The sequence below is a fragment of the Saccostrea cucullata genome, unplaced genomic scaffold (genome assembly GCF_032062105.1).
Source record: "Saccostrea cucullata isolate Sc308-1 unplaced genomic scaffold, CSIRO_AGI_Scuc_v1 ctg3552, whole genome shotgun sequence".
Classification (NCBI taxonomy): domain Eukaryota; kingdom Metazoa; phylum Mollusca; class Bivalvia; order Ostreida; family Ostreidae; genus Saccostrea; species Saccostrea cuccullata.
In genome coordinates, this window is record NW_026932613.1 from 1 (window position 1) to 23,962 (window position 23,962).

Here is a 23,962-nt window from a genome sequence, read left to right on the forward strand (position 1 = left end):
ACTAGTCATAGTGCATTCATGGCCCAAACTCTCCCTGTGCTGGTGAAACCTTTATGTCCAGATATAAATGGAAATCCTGAAACCCTTGCTGTAAAGTTGTTACCTAATTCTAAAAGGTGTTAGTGAATCTTGATACCTAAGGGGGGGGGGATTGGATTGAACTCGATTGGGGTTTGCTATAGGTATTTAGGGCTGCTTGAATTTCTGTGTGCTTAGTGTGTGTGTGTGTGGCTGTGAGCAAAGGATACACGTGTGGCTGTATTGACATTGTTGTCTTGGCACCTTTATAATTAAAATCATAACACTTGACTGCAGTGGGATTGGGTTCTGATCCCTGCACAGACGGCACCCTCATAGGTATGTTATAAATAAAGAGGTAACCACAACTCTTGGTCAACTACTGCAAATGATAATACAGAATTACGTTCTTTTTTAAGTCGGAACTGGATGTCATAGTCCCGCCTGCCCGACCCCATAATACAACTGGCGCCTAACCGTATTGTGTGTATATATTTCAGCAAAAGATACCGCTGCATGGGGATGAGCGGATGCAGATATCGTAGAAAATATCAGGAAAGCGCCAGTCAATACTTGTATGTCTGTAATGGGTTTTGCTTTAGCCTTACTCGTGACTGCAAGTTTCCCGTATTTTAGAGAAAAATATTTTGGTATCATCATTGGGGTCAGTTTCTTGGACATTATTAAGCAGTATACCTAAATTTATGTACTCCCCATTGGCAATATTTATTTTTACATTGTTTGGGACGTTATGTCCATACTCATTGTCATAGCTGGGTACAGCTTCCCTACATGCACTAGAAATATTTGTATCACCTGAGGTTTCATCCAAAATAGGGGAGGATTCTGGTTCTACTACGCCCCCCTGTGATTCCTTATCAAAGAGGTTACGCTTTCAGTGATGATATGCTGGAAGGCTGCTAACTGGTAGCTGAGAATGATCAATCAGCAATGAGGGGGCAGTCAATGCTGCAGCAACAACATACGCCGATCGAGGACAATGTCCTCTCCTTTGACCTTTCCTTGGCGTGGGCTGACTATTGCTATCTGCTTTACGCTTCGGCATTCTGTTTAGTCGTCTCGCATTAAAAATATAGAAAATATCCTTTACAAAACAGCAAAAGCTCAAGTCATCCGTAATTATAATTCTGTTTAGAATCAAGACTGTTATTATAAGGCTTTTAAGAAATTATATATAAACACGAGCTGCTGCGCCGCATGGCCGCATGACGGCATGGTTTGCCTAGATTTTTTTTCAACCAATCCGTCGAAACTTTAAAAAATATCTATGCATCGAAGCGTAGAATTGTGTTAATAATCCTTTCCAATTCTTATAAAACTAAGATGAATATTTTTTTATAAGATAGACCAGACTTACAAAAATGATTTGCTGATTCAAAAACACATCCTTACAGTGTACCTTTGAAAGTTTCAGCGTCGACTGATGACACAACGTCGTGTGACGTCAAATGTTCTATTAAGGTAACGCTAATAACCCCGGGAAAGAAAGGAATAATTCTATTCGGGTTAGCTAACATACACTGTCAGCCGAACCCGATAAAAATAAAAAATAAGGTACATTATGTATTTCACTTTGATAAATGGCTTAAACCTTTATTAGTTAATCCCATTAATTTATTTCGAGATTTTGTGCAAATGAAGTTTTATTAAGGTCAGACGATAAGGTCATCAAATCTCTGCTGAAAATATTTTTATATTGTATGAAAACTATTCAAAATTTCAATAAAAACTTGATTTCTAAACCAGTTTCTGATCATTTAAAAAACTTGAAGCAAAAAAAGTTTTGTAAGATTTGATTTTTCCCCATAAGGTTAAATAAAAACTCTACCCTTTGCTATTTTGCACAAGCGTTTTGTAAGGTACCTCCATTTTTTGTGAGTAAACAAACAAATTATTGTAACAAAACTTCAATGACAAAATATTTTTTAAAATGTTATATATTATTGGGGAAAGTAACATCCAATCTGTCCTTAAGTTAATCTTTTTCTTTTAAAACATTTGCAATCATGCTTTCTGACCTGGTATTGTGTTTGATACATTTTGATTTCATTTACTTTCAGCGGATTGTGAACATGACAACTAAATCATGTAAATCATAGACAGGCTATGATACAACACCCCGTGTAGAGTACGTCAGTGTTTCCAGTGTCAAGGGACACAAAATTCTACTGTAACACGTGTAATAATAATGATTTGTGTCTACAGTGTCAAGAGAAGCATGTTATTGATCTAGAAACCATATCCCATGATGTTGTGATTTACTTGAAAAAATATAACTACTTTGAAAACAAGAGACTTTGTCTACAAGATTATGGGTTCAAGATTCGGCCCCCCGTGTAAAGTCAGGCAGTGTTCTGAATGTGAGGGGGACACAGAATTCTACTGTAACACATGTGAACATGACCTGTGTCTACTGTGTAAAGAGAGACATGTTATTGATCTAGATACCATATACCATGATGTTGTGATTTACCGTGAGAAATTTGAATACATTACAAAACAAGAGACTTGTGAGAGACATCCAGGCATGTTTTATCAAAAGTACTGTCATTCTTGTAAAATTTCTATCTGTTCCCACTGTGTAGAACACGGACATTACGACATACAAGACATTAGAACAGCATACAAAACAAACCGTCAAGAACACAGTGAAATCATTCACAACATCAGAAGTGAGACTCTCTATAACAGTTCTTGTGTTCTGGCAGGAATCAAATCTGATATAAAACATTGTCACACAGAAATATGCAACAATCAGTCAAAGATGTTAATAAAAGCTCAGAAACTAAGGAACCTCAAAGACACTGTGATGTGTGATATTAAAATCAGACACAAAAGATTAATTCAAAGTTTACAACAGCAGAAGAAACATCTTTCCAACATAGTAAACTTTGAACACAGAGCTGAACAGTTAGCAAACAGACCGCTAAAATTTATCATGTTACAAAAGACAATTCATGTTCACAAGTTAATGGACACGCCAAGTCTAAAAAAAATTGCCCTGGTCTGCCTGATTGAAGAAATCAACGTAGAGAATGTGACTGATTTACTGGCTAAAATCCAAATAATAGAGACAGGAAAAAGACAAGTGAGAAATGAATGTCTGCTGAAACTGATGTCTACACCTGTATTACACAGGTGTGTCAAATTGCTAGGCAAAATACATGTATTTCATATTTCCGGTGTGACACCAGACCGGGTCTGGATCAGTGATGGTGATAATTTTATCTTGATAAACTCAGAGGGTGACATACTACATCATGTGACAGATGTACCGAGCGTGTGGGGACAACACACTGTAAATCTTACTGGTGATCTTATTTACATAGACAGGGATGGTAACATTATCAAACTCTCTAAAGATAACAGAACAAAGTCTACATTGATAAAAAAAACAGAATCATGGATACCACGGTGTATCTACTCCTCCCACCTCAACGGCGATTTACTGATCGGAATGTGGTCCTACAACACAGGCGTTATAACACGCTATAATGACCTACGATATCATAAACAGACAATGCGGAAAGACAATAAAGGCCAGGAACTGTATTCTGATCCTATCTACATCTCAGAGAACCGCAATGGAGATGTTATTGTGTCTGACATAGGCAGTGGTGCTGTAGTGGTGACAGAGAGTGGAGGAAGACATCGCTTCTCCTACACAGGACACCCATCAGGATCCTGGCTAAGTCCACGAGGAATCTGTTCAGACGCTCTGTCACACATCCTGGTGTGTGATTTTATCACCGACACAATACATATGCTTGACAGCGACGGTCACTTCCTGTTACAGATACTGACACGACTACAAGGAATAAATGTACAAATGGGCCTGAGTTATGACGACAAAAGTCATCTTCTCTGGGTTGGATTATCGTTCGGGGAAAAGAAAGTGCGTGTATACAGATACATAGAGAGATATGACTATTTACAATACATAACAAGTCAGAGTAAAATAGATATATGACATTACACATTCCGTACTGACATTGTGTGCAAGTGAATTAGATATATGATGAACTCATTCATACAAAAAGACAAATGTATCTAAAAGACCTTTGTAACTAGTTACTTAATCAACCTAATATAAAAAACAACAATAACTTAGTACCAGATAAAAGTTATTTGTTTGGCACATTTCTAAATGCTGTTCAATTATACAGTACATAAAGGTGAAAATTTCAAGATATGTAAAGTTAGCTACTTGTAGCTAGCTACGACAAGTGGTAAAGGTAGCTACTAGTAGCTGGCTACGAGAAGTAAGTAAATTTGGCTACTAGTAACTGGCTACTAGTAACTGGCTGTGAGAAGTATGTTTAAAAATTTCTGTGACGTCACCAATTGTTATTAGTCTACGTATATTTTACCGATTCAACCAGCACTAGTTGGATATTTAAAATATCCAACTCGCCATCGGTTGGATATTCAAAATATCCAACTGCATATCGGTTGGATATTTAAATACCCAACCGAGGTGCAGAAAACATAAAACAATGAACAAAAGAGGTAAAACAATTTTAAAATGTATTTCCAATGCATATGAAAAATAATAATTACTCCAAATTTGCCACACTATTAGAATTAATTTCCAATGCAAACGGAATTACCGTAATTACTTCACATTTATCACATTTATCGTGTTTCAAATGCGCTTCGAATGCTCACAGAAATAAGAATTCCTCCAAATTTTGCACACTTTTAGGAATGATTTCCGTCATAAATTTTGAAAGCATCACTTTTTGAAACAATAATTCATTTTCACCTTGAATCTAAAACCATTTCACTTCTTTTTGCTGAATATTATTTCAGGGTCCGTTATCAGTAAATTCCTTCAGATTATCCGAGATTCGTCTGTTTCATTCTTTTTCCGGCATACTTCCCAAAACAACAGCCCATCTTGTTTTCGACACAATTTTTTTTGCAGATCTTGACGTGGAATTTTTTATTGCAGGTTCAGCATAACACCGCCAATCTTTTTATCTGTTTAAGCACTATTACAAATATTGTCGAATGGAACTCCATTAGAATTCATCACTTTTTTAAACCATCATATTGTGATATGTTATGACAAATTCACAACCTTTTATCAAAATTCTGTAGTTTTTTCTTCGGCTTTCAGATCAAAAGTATTCAAAACACTATCTAAACCTCTCTAATTTACAGTGGATTAAAAAATATTCTTCGTCTGATTTCATGACTGTTCAGTACAATGAAAAGGATTGAAATGAAATCAGCACCACGTAGTTTCATGCTCACTAGTCCATGAATAAAAGGGGTGTTCGATAAGGCAATTGTTTTGTGTGAGGGTTGGATATTTGGACATCCTATTGTATCTCAGGAAGTTGGATATTTGAATGGGTAAATGCTTCTTTGGGGCCCAAAGTAGGGAATTTTTTTAAGTAAGATAAATAACGAGATGGTGTTGAATAGTTTAGAGAAAACATCCCTTCCTCGGGCCTTCGGCCCTCGGAGAGAATGTTTTCTCTAAACTATTCAACACCATCTCGTTATTTATCCCTTACATAGTTGGCTGCTAGTAACTGCCTACTATTTTTGAAGTAGCTGGTTTGTAACCTCGCTGATATAAACTGATATTGCTGATAAAAATAATCTTGAGGATATTTTACATGATCATGCAGTAAAGTTACCAAGATACCCTTAGTAATAAACTCAGCTACTAGTACCTTTTGTTTCAAATTATGCTATTTTTGGAGACAAATGTTGATATTTTTAAAGTAGCTGGTTTGTTACCTCGCTGATATCAACTGATACCGCTGATAAAGATAATCTCTTGGATGTTCCACATGGGCTGGCAGTAAAGTTACCAAGATATCGTTAGTAATAAACTCAGCTACTGGTACCTTTTGATTCAAATTATGCTATTTTGGAATTTTGTTTTCCGAAGCACGAGGGGTGATCAAGAAGTAATTGAACTAATTGAATAATTTCCATAGACGAAACAATATTTGGTTTCAATGTTGACTATATTTTAAATCAATCCTCTCCGATTTTGATGCACATCAACTACCGTTCTGAGCATGTGCGAATCACGTAATATCGGCGGTCACGTGACCCCTTCCGCAGCGTTCTGTCACAAAAGTTAAAAGATTTTTCTGATTTTTATATTTCCTTCACTTTGAGTTAATTTTTATGACAAGAACAGTTTATTTGTCAGAAATGATCAAATCTCGGCATCATAATGGTTGGATAAAACTACATATATATCCTTTCCAAAAATAAACATGGAGACCATTAAAACACAAATCTTCTGTCTGGGGAGAGAACTTTATTCAAGGTTGATATGTAAAGGATGCCTCCTTTTTATAATATCTAATATGTTTAAAATCTAAAGTACATATCTAAAATTTCATGGCAGTATTACACTTAATTGGCATTTGTTTAATCTCATACTTGTATAGAAAAGGAAATAAAATTTGATTTTGGGATGGAGGAAGTTTTTATCTGAATGAAGAATATTTTGAAAAGCATGATTTCAATAAGATGGGGAAAAATAACGATATAATTCTTTCCCTAAACTTTAACGATTTTGACATCCCCCTATATATACTAGTCAAAGTTCCCAGGCAAGTTTTTGCTTTACACTGCTCTTATATTGAATTATTTCAACAGTATAATTTAATAAGTATACAGGATATTAAACTAGGAACATGGTTTTCCTTACTTAATTTATTTTATCGAAGCGCTTTAACAAAATATGCAGAAACGTTAAGGGACCCTAGAATTAAAAATTCACAACGTTTAATACTGCATTATTCTCCATTCAAACGAATTCAAATCAAGACAACCGTTCCTCAAAGAGTTCACACTATTTAAGAAAACCTATTCCTATTTTATTGAATGTTTTTCCATGTGGATCCTCTAGTTCAGCTAGATTCTGCTGCTGGAAAAGCTGTCTCACACTCTGGTCAATTTGATTTCATACATGCTATTTAGGGTTGAGATAAGGAAGACAAGGAGGCTTATCGAAATTGTCCTGTTCCATGGATTTTTTCCGGATAAACTCTAGAAAGATTTTGTGGTGTTTGTTGAAAATCTAGCAATTTGTAACGATTAAAAGAATTCAGGTAAGCTTTGCAGGTTTTTTGAGCGGTAATTATAATGGATTTTAGTAAAATAAAGTCATACAGTGAAGAACAACAGAATTTTCCTTTACTACGGCCAGCTTGGGCCATTTCAACTTCACTTGCAAGTTGCTGTGTGGACATGCACCACATTTTAGTCAAACATTTTCTGTTTTTCGTTTTAAATAAAAGATGGAGAACACATGGAAGTAAAAAAAATATTACGAATACACCCGAAAAACATATGGAACTCGAACGTCGTGCTTTTCAACAAAAACGGTCACGGTCAAGTAATTACACATTCGATTACAATTTTTTTGGCCTTGACAGGTAAGTATTGCAAATAAAAGGCAAATTTGTAAGCAACTAGTAAATTGAAGTCAAGGTTTTTAACTTTTTGAAAAAAATAAAAGTGGAGACTTAGAAATTTTGACAAGTATAGATTGCTAGAAGTTTTTGACTGCCCGAAAATTCATACAAAAAAATTATGCTCGGAGTTCTCCATGAGCTGTTTTACTTTGTTGGTCATCACACAGTAAAATTTTCTCCGACACAGTAACGATTCACATTTTATACGTGCGACATATTAAAACAATTTGCTGACACAGTAAGATCTGTGATAACCAGATAATTCAAACATATCAATTCACTCCAACTGAAACTTTTATCAAACAATTTTACCGTCTTTCAATTCTAAAGTCACTTATCTCATAGACCCTTGCCGGACTTTACGCATGATAGAAAAAAGACAAATAATTTGTTTTCACATGGTAAAGAGGAAGGTAGGGTTTGGGCTTTATTGTGCCCTAAACATTAAATCTCTTAAAAAGTTATGAAATTGGCTTTAACAAGGGTTGAGTAGATGAATATGCTAAAACATTAAAGAATATGGAATGAAGTAGGACCGTTCTGGAAATATGACGTCATTAATTTGGTACATTTCTAAGTTTTAATGCAGAAAAGCCTCAAAATGACTCATTTCCTTGCTTATTTTCATTTAGAAAGTAGTGTCTGCCACTGTCGCCCAGTTTTATTTTTGGATATATTTTGTAAACTGCTTTGAAAAATCACGTATCTCAGAATCTTTGTGAGCACTGCGCACTTTTTTTTTCCAAAATATGCATTGCTAGTTACCAATAATTGTCTTTGAGATTAAACCAGAAACAGTCTCTCAGATAAAAAAAATCAAATAATATGCAATAATTGACTTTTATATCGCCTGCTTGTGATCCAATGCCTTGGTATCAATATCCAGTCCTCTCAACTTCCGGTTGCCCCAATTTTGTGGTACAACATTGAAATTGTGGTGTTTATATACTTTAAGGCTTTGCGATCTTAAGTGAACATTTTCATGTTTTCTAATCTATTTGCAACAAATTTAGCTATGTCACTAGTGAAATTGTAAAATCAAGGATTTATTGAGAAGTATATTTTTGTAAGTATTCAAAATCGCAGAGAAAATAGGGGGGTCAGTGTCCTATTGATTTACGGTAAGTGAAGTTGACCTTTTTGCACATAAATTTTAACTATTTGGTTAATAACTTAAACCTTAATAATATTTTATCAGATGTAACCATATAACCGGGCCAGTGATGACAATTTTGAAATATTGGTCACAATATGTGATTTTCAGGCAAAAAATGGTTTAAATTTTATATTGACTAATTAGACATATCTTCATTTTTTGGCAAAGTTTGTTCAAGGAAGATGTAAAACTTGTTCTAAAAATATAAATTGAAGCCTTCAATAAATATTCCTAGCAATATCATAATGGAAGATATTCTCTGAGTAAAAGTACATGTTAGTGAGTCTAAAGTTCCAAGATATCAAATTAATTAACTCTGCAGATTTGCAGAATTATCAGTAAATATCCCACCACCGCAAAAAATAGTCCCTCGCAAATTTTGCTTCTTTGTAGCTTTTTGAGCAGTGTTAACATTTTCGTTGAAAATTAAAAAAATTAACTTTGTTGAAATTGAATATGTTTTAGAAATAGAATTTTGGTAGATAGTATTGAAGTAAGAGGTTCTGTGTGAACTTTTTCAAAAAGCTGACGAGTGACCTACCTTAAGTGAACTTTATAATGTTTACTATCTATTTGCAACATACATTTTTTGGTGAAATAAGATAGCTGTATTTGCAACACAAACTGTTAGCCCTCTTGTCATAGACAAAGTCAGAGATAAAAATAAAGTGACACACTTCAGGATTATTAAGATGGAGGAATGAAGACAAACGCAAAAACAGATTGGTTTCAGAAATAAAAATATATATATGTGTGTATACAGGCCACTTTGCCACAGATGATCCATAATATGATTGGTTTCATATGATAATGATAATAAAGGCATCACATATGATTCTCACATTATTGTATATATATATATATATATATATATATATATATATATATATATATATATATATATATATATATATATATATATATATGATCCACATATAATTCTCATATGAAACGATATGCATATGTTGATCATTTGAGAAATTGCATAATATGTACACGTTTATTTTCATTTCCAAACACATTTCCTTAATACTCTTTGCAAATTGGATGATTGTTAATTTTCACATAAACAATGGGTGAGCATGAATATTTCCATTAATACGTCATGATACCTTACCTGACGTTAAAACTATAGTAGAAACTGATTTGCTTTGTAAAATGACAGTTGAATTGTGGCTCCTTATCAGAAAATATGTAAATTTTTATATAAAAAATAAATTCATAAGGTACATGAACTACGACGCTACAGGTAGGCAAATTTATCATTAAACGTTAACACTATGCCTGCTTGAAGCGTCGTAGTTCATTTACTCATGAAACTTCAAAAAATGAATTCATTTCTTAAATATATTTTCCTCTTCTCGATTCCGTTTGGAGTCAGACATATGGGGATAAGGAACAGTATTCAATATCAAAATTCCATAAAACAATACAAAACAAAAGCAGAGCAAACACGGACCTCCAAAATATTTGAAGTGGGACAATGTGCCATGGAGACGTGAGCATCCCCTGCCGACCGGTCACACCTGCCGTGTGCTCCTTAACATAAAAAATGGAAAAATTCGTCGTCAATTCATTATATAAATAATGGACCAACAGCAATTAAAGAGGTGAACCAATATGAAGCGAATCGCATGTCATCACCTGCATATGGATTTTATGATTCGATACACAAGAACATGCTCTACTTATGAACAATTTCTAAAACGAGGTAAAATGTTGACAAACAAATGAAGAAACACGAATATGTTTTATGGTCGATACAATGACATCGTCAGCAAATACAATGTATTATTGAGTCAAATCCCGACAGACTTTTTTCAAACTTATTGTTAGTCCATTATTTAGACACTGAATTGACGATGGAGTTTCCGTTATTTCCTGATCATAACAAGGAGCACACAGCGGGTGTGACCGGTCGACAGTGGATCTTCACTCCTCCATGGCACCTGATTCTACTTCCGATAATTTGGAGGTCCGTCCTTTGCTCTTCTCCTGTTTTGTATTGTTTTATAGACATTTTATCTCGCATACTATTTGTTATCTTCATATGTTTCATCAAGATATGCATAATTCAAACTTTCCGTATGCATTCTGACCTAATCCGATTTATTTCAGCAGATCCTGTTCCTTTTGAATGATGGGAAAAGGATTCAGCAAACAGTGTAGAGTACGACAGTGTTCTCAATGTCAGCAGATAACCGAATACTACTGTAACACGTGTAGAAATAACCTGTGCCTTCAATGCAAAGAAAAACATGTAGATAATTTGGAGAGCATATATCATGATGTTGTGATTTCACGGGAGAAATATAACGGCAAATTAAAACTTGAGACCTCTGTAAAACATCCCAACATAATTTATGAAATGTTCTGTCATTCATGTAAACTTCCTATTTGTTTCCATTGCACAGGAAACACAAATTAAAGGATGTTAAATCGGTGTATAAAACAAAAAGACAACAACTCGGAAAAATAATCCATTACATCAGAAGTGAAGTTTTCAAGTCTGGATCAGTGATAATAACAATCACGTATTGACAAATACATCAGCCGAGAGACAACTTCAGTTCAGAGATATCAGTGGAGGATATTGGGCACATATATTCAGCGTTACAAGAGGACTTATCTATCTAGACAATGTTTGTAATATTTAAAATTATCTACAGATATGAGAACAAAGTCTACATTGCTAACGAGAACAGGATCATACGTGCCACTGTGTGTGTACTGTTCTTCATCCACTGCAGAACTATTGTTAGGAATGTACAGAAGTGATACATCTACATGGAGAGTAAAAGTTACACGGTATAACCGCATAGGGCAACAGATACTTACAATACAACACACAAATACAGGAACTGTACATAGTATAACCACATAGGACAACAGATACAGACAATACAACACACGAATACAGGACAAAAACTGTACATAGTATAACCACATAGAACAACAGATACAGACAAATCAACACACAAATACAGGACAGGAACTGTACACAGTATAACCCCATAGGACAACAGATACAGACAATACAACACACAAATACAGGAACTGTACATAGTATAACCACATAGGACAACAGATACAGACAAAACAATACAAAAACACAGGACAAGAACTGTACATAATATAACCACATAGGACAACAGATACAGACAATACAACACACAAATACAGGAACTGTACATAGTATAACCACATAGGATGACAGATACAGACAATACAACACACAAATACAGGACAGGAACTGTACTTAGTATAACCACATAGTACAACAGACACAGACAATACAACACACAAATACAAGAGACGGGAACTGTACATAGTATAACCATATAGGACATCAGATACAGACAATACAACACACAAATACAGGACAAAAACTGTACATAGTATAACCACATAGGATGACAGATACAGACAATACAACTCACAAATACAGGTCAGGATCTCTACATAGTATAACCACATAGGAAAACAGATACAGGCAATACAACACATAAATACAGGACAGGAACTGTACATAGTATAACCACAAAGGACAACAGATACAGACAATACAACACACAAATACAGGAACTGTATATAGTATTACCACATAGGACAACAGATACAGTCAAAACAATACAAAAATACAGGACAGGAACTGTACATAGTATAACCACATAGGACAACAGATACAGACAATACAACATACAAATACAGGACAGGAACTGTACATAGTATAACCACATAGGACAACAGATACAGACAATACAACACACAAATACAGGAACTGTACATAGTATAACCACATAGGATAACAGATACAAACAATACAACACACAAATACAGGAACTGTACATAGTATAACCACATAGGACAACAAATACACACAATAAAACACACAAATACAGGACAGGAGCTGTACATATTATAACCACATAGGACAACAGATACAGACAATACAACACACAAATACAGGACAGGAACTGTAAATAGTATAACAACATAGTACAACAGACACAGACAATACAACACACAAATACAAGAGACGGGAACTGTACATAGTATAACCATATAGGACATCAGATACAGACAATACAACAAACAAATACAGGACAAAAACTGTACATAGTATAACCACATAGGATGACAGATACAGACAATACAACTCACAAATACAGGTCAGGATCTCTACATAGTATAACCACATAGGAAAACAGATACAGGCAATACAACACATAAATACAGGACAGGAACTGTACATAGTATAACCACAAAGGACAACAGATACAGACAATACAACACACAAATACAGGAACTGTATATAGTATTACCACATAGGACAACAGATACAGTCAAAACAATACAAAAATACAGGACAGGAACTGTACATAGTATAACCACATAGGACAACAGATACAGACAATACAACACACAAATACAGGACAGGAACTGTACATAGTATAACCACATAGGACAACAGATACAGACAATACAACACACAAATACAGGAACTGTACATAGTATAACCACATAGGACAACAGATACAGACAATACAACACACATATACAGGAACTGTACATAGTATAACCACATAGGATGACAGATACAGACAATACAACACACTAATACAGGACAGGAACTGTACTTAGTATAACCACATAGTACAACAGACACAGACAATACAACACACAAATACAAGAGACGGGAACTGTACATAGTATAACCATATAGGACATCAGATACAGACAATACAACACACAAATACAGGACAAAAACTGTACATAGTATAACCACATAGGATGACAGATACAGACAATACAACACACAAATACAGGAACTGTACATAGTATAACCACATAGGACAACAGATACAGACAATACAACACACATATACAGGAACTGTACATAGTATAACCATATAGGACAACAGATACAGACAATACAACACACAAATACAGGACAGGAACTGTACACAGTATAACCACATAGGACAACAGATACAGACAATACAACACACAAATACAGAGCAGGAACTGTACATAGTATAACCACATAGTACAACAGATACAGACAATACAAGACACAAATACAGGACAGGATCTGTACATAGTATAACCACATAGGACAACAGATACAGACAATACTACACACAAATACAGGACAGGAACTGTACATAGTATAACCACATAGGACAACAGATACAGAAATACAACACACAAATACAGGACAGGAACTGTACAAAGTATAACCACATAGGACAACAGATACAGAAATACAACACACAAATACAGGACAGGAACTCTACATAGTATAACCACATAGGACAACAGATACAGACAATACAACACACAAATACAGGGCAGGATCTGTACATAGTATAACCACATAGGACAACAGATACAGAAATACAACACACAAATACAGGACAGGAACTGTACATAGTATAACCACATAGGACAACAGATACAGACAATACAACACACAAATAAAGGAACTGTACATAGTATAATCACATAGGACAACAGATACAGACAATACAACACACAAATACAAGACAGGAACTGTACATAGTATAACTACATAGGACAACAGATACAGAAATACAACACACAAATACAGGACAGGAACTGTACATAGTATAACCACATAGGACAACAGATACAGACAATACAACACACAAATACAGGACAGGATCTGTACATAGTATAACCACATAGGACAACAGATACAGACAATACAACACACAAATACAGGACAGGATCTGTACATAGTATAACCACATAGGACAACAGATACAGACAATACAACACACAAATACAGAACAGGAACTGTACATAGTATAACCACATAGGACAACAGATACAGACAATACTACACACAAATAAAGGACAGGAACTGTACATAGTATAACCACATAGGATGACAGATACAGAAAATACAACACACAAATACAAGACAGGAACTGTACATAGTATAACCACATAGGACAACAGATACAGACAATACAACACACAAATACAGGGCAGGAACTGTACATAGTATTACCACATAAGACAACAGATACAGACAATACAACACACAAATACAGGACAGGAACTGTACATAGTATTACCACATAAGACAACAGATACAGACAATACAACACACAAATACAAGACAGGAACTGTACATAGTATTACCACATAGGATGACAGATACAGAAAATACAACACACAAATACAAGACAGGAACTGTACATAGTATAACCACATAGGACAACAGATACAGACAATACAACACACAAATACAGAACGGAAACTATACATAGTATAACCACAAAGGACAACAGATACAGACAATACAACACACAAATATAGGATAGCAACTGTACATGGTATAACCACATAGGACGACAGATACACACAATGCAACACACAAATACAAGACAGGAACTGTACATAGTATAACCACATAGGACAACAGATACAGACAATACAACACACAAATACAGGAACTGTACATTGTATTACCACATAGGACAACAGATACAGACAATACAACACACAAATACAGGGCAGGAACTGTACATAGTATAACCACATAGGACAACAGATACAGACAATACAACACACAAATACAGGAACTGTACATAGTATAACCACATAGTACAACAGATACAGACAATACAACACACAAATACAGAACAGGAACTGTACATAGTATAACCACATAGGACAACAGATACAGACAATACTACACACAAATAAAGGACAGGAACTGTACATAGTATAACCACATAGAACAACAGATACAAACAATACAACACTCAAATACAGAACTGTACATAGTATAACCAGATAGGACAACAGATACAGACAATACAACACACTTATACAAGACAGGAACTGTACAGTCATCCTGTGTATATCACGGAGAACCGCAATGGAGACGTTATTGTTTCTTACTTATGCTTTGCTATGGTGACAACGCGGGAGGGAAGACATAGCTTCTTTTTCACAGAACACCCATCAGGGCCGTCCTGGCTTAGTCCAAAAGGACTCTGTACAGACGCGCTGTCACACATCCTGGGGTGTGATGGTTACACTGACGTTGTACAAATAGAGGACAAGGATGGTGTTTTTCTATCACTAATACAGACACATTATCACGGAATAGAAATACCATGTAGCTTGAGTAATAATGGCATAACGCATCAACTCGAGCTCTTGGTAGGGTCATTGAACAACAACAGAATGTGTGTGTACAGATATATAAACAAACACGACTATTCTACAGGTCCTTTTATTTAAAAAAAACTAAGTAGATTACACGACCATGATGAAAAAGCAGGTACAGCATTATCTTTGCTTGTGAGGCTCACAGTGACAACTTAAAAAGTACCTTAACTTTAATTCTACACGTGAATCCAAAATATGCACATAAGTCTCTTTCTTTAAAAAATGTGTCAATATAAATTTTCTAAACTTTCCGAGCACATACATTCAATGTATATTGAAATTCATATAAACATTATAATTCAAGATACATCTCTGCTTGTAGTAAACGTTCCTACAACCCTCTTTATATACTTCACACAAACATACTAAAAATGTGAAGGACATTGCACAAAAACAAATTTGAGAAATGGTGATGAAAAAAGTTAAACATCCCCCCTTAAGACAATGCACAAAAACAAATTTGAGAAATGGTGATGAAAAAGTTACAAATCCCCCCTTAAGATGCATAAGATAAAATATCTGTCATTCATTTGAATGACAGATTGCTGGTCTCTGCCCTTCAGTCGCCTTTCCACATCTTTCATTTAATATTTGGGTTGACTGAAGGATGGATTTTTCATCCTGTGATTATAAAAATTCAAGCAAAGTTTACTTATAACACGAGTCTCAGGCGCCACACCGCTCACTCGAGCTTTGGCTTTGTAAAACTATATGCAAAAATCATTTCAGTATTGAACATTTTAAATATAAAAAAAATTCAAGTTGAGTCATGATTTAAAAAGTATCTTGAATCTACACCACATGAGGATGTTTCTATATAACTACGACCAATCGTGGCTTAGCTTTTCTTAAGGTCAAGATCTAGTAAATAACTTGAGACTAATTTTTGGTGCTAGATCCATTATGACGTCATAATCAATTTCAACTTTCTTTTTCCCGTACTTTACGGCTTTAGCAGAATTATGTAGAAAATGGGGTATTTTCATGTCATTCGATTTAAAATTATATGAAAAGTAAACCGGATACCTGTATTAAATTTGATACTTATTTAAAGAAGAGGCCATGAACATACTAATTATGGTTTTCTGAGAGACTGTAGGCAATCTGGATACATTTCCTTTGCCGAATACGAAAAAACTCCCGTATTCATGACTGGTTTTCTTAATTTTTCATTGAAAATGACAGTTTAAATTACAGTTTTTCATCTTATTTAACTACACATTATGCCACGAAACGCCTTATATGACCAAGCGAAAGTTGTAAAATATCAATAAAGGAATTGATTTCTCAAGTTTGATAAATCTGTAGGCATCTTCCATTTACTAGATCTTGACCTTAAGAAGAAGAATTTAAAGGATTTTCCAATATGTATTCCTATGTTATACTTTGTGCCCCCATCTTGGGCCAACCATACCGCTGGGGGTTATGATTTGAACAATCTTGAATTTACACTAGCAGAAGATGCTTCCACATGTTTCCTGACCCAGTGGTTCGTGAAGGATATGGAGATAACAATCAGTGTTCAGTATCAAAGTCCATAAATAGAAAACAGAAGCAAAGCAAACATTGACCTCCGAAACATCATGGTGGGATAAAATGTCATGGAGGAATGGAAATCCCCTGCTGACCGATCACATCCGCTGTGTGCTCCTCCTCACGATCGGGAAATAACAGCAATAAACCGTCGTCATTCCATGTATATCTACTGGACTTACGATTAGTATGAAAAACGCCAGTCAGCATTTCACTCAAAGATAATTTATACTTGCTGATAAGGTCATTGTATCGACCTGCTTGCTTGTCTATAATTTACCTTGTTTTATAGATTGTTCAGACATAGAGCATGCTCTTGTGTATCGAATCGACAGACATATATACACTCCGTATGCAGTTTATGAAGGTATATGCATTGCTGCATATGCAAGGGAAATGGACGATAAAAAGTTAAAGTCATCAAGTTTTTCATGGAGATTGGTTGCTACATAGAGATTACAATTAACGTCTTTTTCAAGTAAAATATCCAAGTAAGAAGCAGATGTATCAGACTCTGTTGTGTTCTTTATCTCAAGCTCACAAGGATATAATCATATCGACACAGGAATGGAAATTACCATTGTTAATCGACAATGCATCGTCGATATATCTAAATGTCGAGTTGAAGGCGACAGCAAGTATTTTCTTTCTTCCTGTACCAATGGGAATTTCAATAGATTGTTGGAAGACCTGGTCTCCACAAAACACATAAATATTGTCAATCAGATGTCAAAATGATGTACATTTTTTACTAAGGTACAGTGTATTATTGTGACCCCAAAATAGATATTGAAACTGACATTCAAAGTCCAGATATCGCGTTCAGAACAGCTGAAATGTGAAATAAAGTTACAAGAGTAGGAGTAAAATATAGTAAAGTTAATACTGTGGAAGCATTTTTTCCGCGTGGTATTTATTTACGTTATGAACGCAGTCATAACATTTCCGCGTAAATTTGTCCAAGCGTACTTGATGAAAACGTAAGACATATAGTGACAATCTAAAAAAATCCGCGTAATTTTTTTTACCCACGAATTAAAAATACATTGAGATTCCGCGGAATTATGACTCCATGGAAAAAAAAGTTCGTCTACAGTAGTTAATTAACAGTCATATTTTACTTAGCAAATTTAACAGATAAACATTTAACTGAGGGCCGAGGACCGAAAACAAGATGTGATGAGGAAAAGGGTACGTTTTATTGTGTTTATTTCATACTTAGAAATAAAATACAGAACACTTTAAGTTGAAAAGAAAATAAGTAATATATATTTATGCACGGACTTCTTACAAATATACACGGTCTATTTTCTCATTTAGTTTGAGTTTGTTTCGGCACGAGTTCTATTTGAAATGTGCTGGATCCGTAAATTGAAAATAATCTATTCAAAAAGTTATAATTAAGGTAGGTCACTCGTCAGCTTTTTAGAAAAGTTCTCGCAGAACTCTTACTTCAAAACTAATTATAGAAATTCAATTTTTATAACATATTTAATTTCAATAATGTTTATGTTTTAACATTCAACAAAAAAAAAAACAGTTCTAAAAGCTACAAAGAAAATTTTTGAGAGACAATTTTTGTGGTGGAAGGATGTTTATTGATTGATTGATTGTATACTGTTTTACGTCCCTCTCCAGAATATTTCACTGATAATGAGACGTCACCATTGCCGGTGAAGGGCGGCAAATTTAGGCCTATGCTCGGCACTTACGGCCTTTGAGCAGGGAGGGATCTTTATCGTGCCACACCTGCTGTGACACGGGGCCTCGGTTTATACGGTCTCATCCGAAGGACCGCCCCATTTAGTCGCCTTTTACGACAAGCAATGGGGTACTGAGGACCAATTCTAACCCGGATCCCCACGGGGCGGAAGGATGTTTAGCAGATAAATAGCAGATTAATCTGTAAATTTGCATATTTATTAAATTAAATATCTTATATATATATATATTTGATATAGGTCTTAATTTATATTTTTAGAACAAGTTTTACTCCTTCCTTCAACAAACTTTGTCAAAAATGTGCCATAAATTTTGCCAAAAAATGAAGATATGTCAAATAAATCAATATGAAATTAGCACCATTCTTGCCTGAAAATCACATATTTTGACGAATATTTCCAAATAAACATCAAGGACCCCAACTTTATCTTTCGTTATTTTAAAGTACTCGATACTTGTGACTGATCAGCACTTAAGTCGTAAAAATCTTAATTTAAGAAAATGTTTTATTGCCTATTTAGTTATTTAATACAGCGAAATATGCTACTTTTTAGAGCAATAAGGTCACGAAATAATTTACACGCGTTAATTTGGAACATTTTTTCAATGATAAACATTATTCAAAATATTTTAGGTAAAATTAGATAATTTTTTGCCATGATTGCATATTATAAAATATAATAAAGGTTTAGGTAACCAAAGGGTTAAAATCTAAGTGCAAAAAAGGTCAACTTAATTGTACCGTAGATAAGTAAGATGAACACCGATGCCCTATTTTCTCTGCGATTTTGAGTCACTCTATATGAGTACTTATCCAAAATATACTTCTCAATAAATCCTTGATTTAACAAATTTCACAAGTGACATACCTTAAGAGAATGTAACCCACAATATATGTGTATGATCACAAATACTGTATTTTGAGGTTTAGATTACTAAGGGTGTGATATTGATCCGTATACCTATTAGCCCTGCAAATCCGTCTCAGCCCCGCAAATCCATATCAGCCCTGCAGGGCTGATAATGCTATTCTGACGTCAGGCACATCGCATATGCAAAAATCATATATCTATTACTAAGAATGTAATAAAGATTGATATCACACGCCTAATTGATTTAACCTTAAAATAGGTGTATCGTTTTGTATTAGTTTTATAATGTGGGTTCCCTGGCTGGATATGCGGATTCACAACTGACAACACGTGTGTACAAAACAGGAAACGTTTATTCAACGACTCAACATAAAAGTAATTCGTACATCATTCAGTTCGTACTATAATAACATAACATCTCTCTTCTTTTGAGTGAATAACATGTATGCAAACAAAAACAAAGGAACAAAATCTGAAAACACATGTTCGACATAACAAGACCATTTTCTTACTATAACATCTACATTGACAAAATTACTTTGGGCTTAACAATCCTACCATAACGAGTTATATAAGGGGTGGGATTACATGTAGCAGGGGAGTCATGCTTTGCCTCAGTAGCTGTTTCTGAGATTGGTTCAACAGGATTGGAAGGACTAGTTCGAATGGGGGGTGAAGTAGAAGGTTCTCTGAAATTGACGATATTGGAATCTGACACATCAGGCTCGAACTTTTCTTTTGACTTGATCAGGTGTCGTCTGTTTCTCCGGTATACTGCTCCTTCGGTGCTTTTAACTGTGTACGATCTGTCTCCTTCTTCCTTGGTGACTATTCCTTGTTTCCATAGTTTCCCTTCTTGGTACCTTATACTGTCTCCTACTGAAAGGAGTGGAAAAGGCTTAGCACTGCGATCATAGTATCCTTTCTGTTTCTCTCTCTCTGCTTCCATCAATTCCTTGACCCTGACTGGCACCTTTGGTTTCAGATCATCTGGAACTACTGGAAGTATGGACCTCAACTTGCGACTCATCAAAAGTTGGGCGGGCGAGTAGCCTAAGCTCAAAGGCGTTGTCCTGTATTCCACTAATCCTAGGTTATAATCTTTCCCATCTGCCTTGCTCTTGTCCAAAATTCTTTTGGCAATCTGTACTGTCTTCTCCGCTAGTCCATTGGACTTTGGATACTTTGGACTGGAAGTGACATGGCTAAAGTCATAATCCTGAGCAAATGTGGATAAATCTTGGCTTGTGTATTGCGGACAATTATCCGATACGACTTTTCGTGGAATACCAAGCCTACTTAACATCTTCTTCATCCTGTCTATAACAGCTTGACTGGTTGTCTTGTGTAGTTTCTCTACTTCAAAGTATCTACTGTAGTAATCGACTACTAAGAGATGCTCCTGGTTGCTCCATGTGAACAAATCTGTAGATATGGTCTCCCATGAATAGTCTGGAATATCATGGCTGATCAGTGGCTCTTGAGTGTTCGAGTTTCTTCTCTCTAACCAAACTCCACATTCCAGAACCATGTTCGTGATGTCTGCTGACATCCTGGGCCAAAATTTAATGTCTCTAGCTCTCCTAAAGCTTTTTTCCATACCCATGTGACCTATATGTACAGCTTCCATCATCTGGCTTCTTAAGTCTCTTGGTATGAGTATCTTGTGACCCTTAAATATAATGCCATCTATCTCTGTCAGTTCATATTCTAGTGCTTGGGATGGACATTTCTTGCGTTTTTCGGGCCAACCATGGTGTATAATGTTCATAAGTATCTCATCTGTGGGTCCGCTTGGGTTGCTAATCTGACTTCCTCTAATCTTCTATCACTCATCCTTGTACTGGACATAACTGTGTGCACGTGTAAGTCCATACCTGCGGTGAGCTGTGGGTAAGTATCTGGCAAAAACTTGCGTGAAAGGGTATCCGCAATAGGTATGTCCTTGCCTGGGATGTGTGTCAACTTCAGATCAGCAGTTGCAAAAGCATCCTTTGACATCTAGCTGGAGCCTGTGCGAGTGGCTTTGCGTGAATGGCAACTAGGGGTTTGTGGTCTGTATGGACCTGGACTTCCCTAACATATAGGTACTGGTGAAATTTCTTGCAGCCAAAAAGGATAGACAACATCTCCTTTTCTATCTGGTTGTACTTGATTTCCGCTGGGGTTAGTGACTTTGAAGCAAATGCAACTGGTTTACCATCCTGTAAAAGTGTTGCTCCGAGCCCAAACTGAGATGCGTCAGTCTCCAACACTACTGGTTTTCTCGGGTCGAAGTATGTAAGCAGAGGTCCAGGTGTTCTGGTAATAAGGTCTTTGACCTTCTGGAATGCCTGGGCCTGTGGTGTAGCCCATATAAATTCCGTGTCTTTCAGCAGCAGCTGACGTAATGTGCAGTTGATGTTAGCAAGATTTGGTGCGAACTTTGAGAGGTAAGTGATCATACCCATGATAGTCTGAAGCTCTGACTTATTGGAAGGAGGCTCCATATCCCTGATAGCAGCTACCTTAGAGGGATCTGGCTTCAATCCATCTGCTGAGAGGATGTGGCCAAAATATTCAACTTCCTGAACTCCCACTTGTAACTTCTCCTTGTTCATCTTGATGCCCACACACCTGCATTTATCTAATACCTTGATGAGGTTGTCATTGTGCTCCTGCGGGGTCCTGCCGTACACCAATATGTCATCAACAATGGCAGCAACTCCGGACATTCCTTCGAAGCATTGGTCTATCTTCTGCTGGAAGATGTCTTGTGAGTTCTTCAAGCCAAATGGTAAACGCAGGTAACGATATCTCCCGAATGGAGTATTGAATGTAGTGAGCAGTGATGATTCACGTGAAAGTCTAACAGTCCAGTTACCAGAGCTGGCATCTAACTTGGAAAAGTACTTGGCACCTGAGACTTGAGGAAGGATATCATCCAAGGTCCTCATAGGGTAATGTGGTCTCATAATGGCTTTGTTAAGTTCCATTGGATCCAAACATACTCTAAGCTTTCCTGATGCTGGCTTTGTAGTAACGACTAATGAGTTCACCCATTCTGTTGGTTCTGTTACCTTGGTGATGATCTGCGCTGACTCCATTCTGTCTACTTCTACTTTTAGCTTGTCGCATAGGGCTACAGGCACCTTGCGCGGGGGGTTGACAACCGGTCTAACATTTGGATCAACCTGAAAAGTACATTCTCCTGCAAACAGACCTATGCCGTGAAATACATCTGAGTACTGACTACATGACTCTTACTGAAGGGCATAACCTAATCAATAGAGTAAGTGAGGTGAACTATGCCTAAATCTAAGCATGCTCGTAAACCTAGAATTGGATGCGAATGTGTCTATACGACCTGATACTCTATGCTATAATCCTTACCCTTAAGGTTGCGTTGAATAACAGAATATCCTATGGGGTGTACAGAGTGGCCATTATAAGCAAATAGCTTGATCTTAGATTTGCCTAATGTGTGATAGGGGGCTAAATCAATGTACAAAGATTCGGGCAAAATATTGACTTGTGACCCTGTATCTACATTGAACCTAACCTCTTTGTGGTTTGGGCCTAGTTTAATGTTGATAAATGCTTGATCATGCTCAACATTGCTATCAACATTGTCAATATTAAAATCTGAATCTGACTCATGAACAACATTGCCAAGTACATTACATGTTTCATGATAAATGTCAACAGATCTCTGTGTACTGTCACTTGCACGATTAACATTGTTTATTTCACTGGGCTTCTGCAGACAGTCACTTGAGTTCACATGGTTAATGTCATTTACGGATCTCGAACGACACACACTGGCGAAGTGGTTCCACTTGTGGCAGTTGTTGCACCTCTGACCTTGTGCCGGACAGGTTTCTTGTGTTCCATGGCGCTTTCCGCACTTGCCGCATGGCTTCGTCTTCGGGGTAGACGGAAACTTTGTCGGAGTCTTTGACGGAGTGGATCGCGTCCTTGTCTGGATGGTTGGT

At 36.0% G+C, this 23,962-nt stretch overlaps 2 protein-coding genes across 2 annotated transcripts; one reads left to right on the plus strand and one right to left on the minus strand.

The window, feature by feature from the left end:
* Positions 1 to 2,350: 2,350 nt before the first annotated feature.
* On the plus strand, positions 2,351 to 15,933 carry LOC134235587 (uncharacterized). The gene is made up of 3 exons (XM_062717728.1): positions 2,351 to 3,992; positions 11,319 to 11,505; positions 15,522 to 15,933. Exons 1-3 carry the CDS (start codon positions 2,351 to 2,353, stop codon positions 15,931 to 15,933), a joined length of 2,241 nt encoding a protein of 746 aa, XP_062573712.1.
* Positions 15,934 to 20,508: 4,575 nt separating this feature from the next.
* On the minus strand, positions 20,509 to 21,759 carry LOC134235588 (uncharacterized protein K02A2.6-like). The gene has a single exon (XM_062717729.1). It carries the CDS (start codon positions 21,757 to 21,759, stop codon positions 20,509 to 20,511), a length of 1,251 nt encoding a protein of 416 aa, XP_062573713.1.
* Positions 21,760 to 23,962: the final 2,203 nt, after the last annotated feature.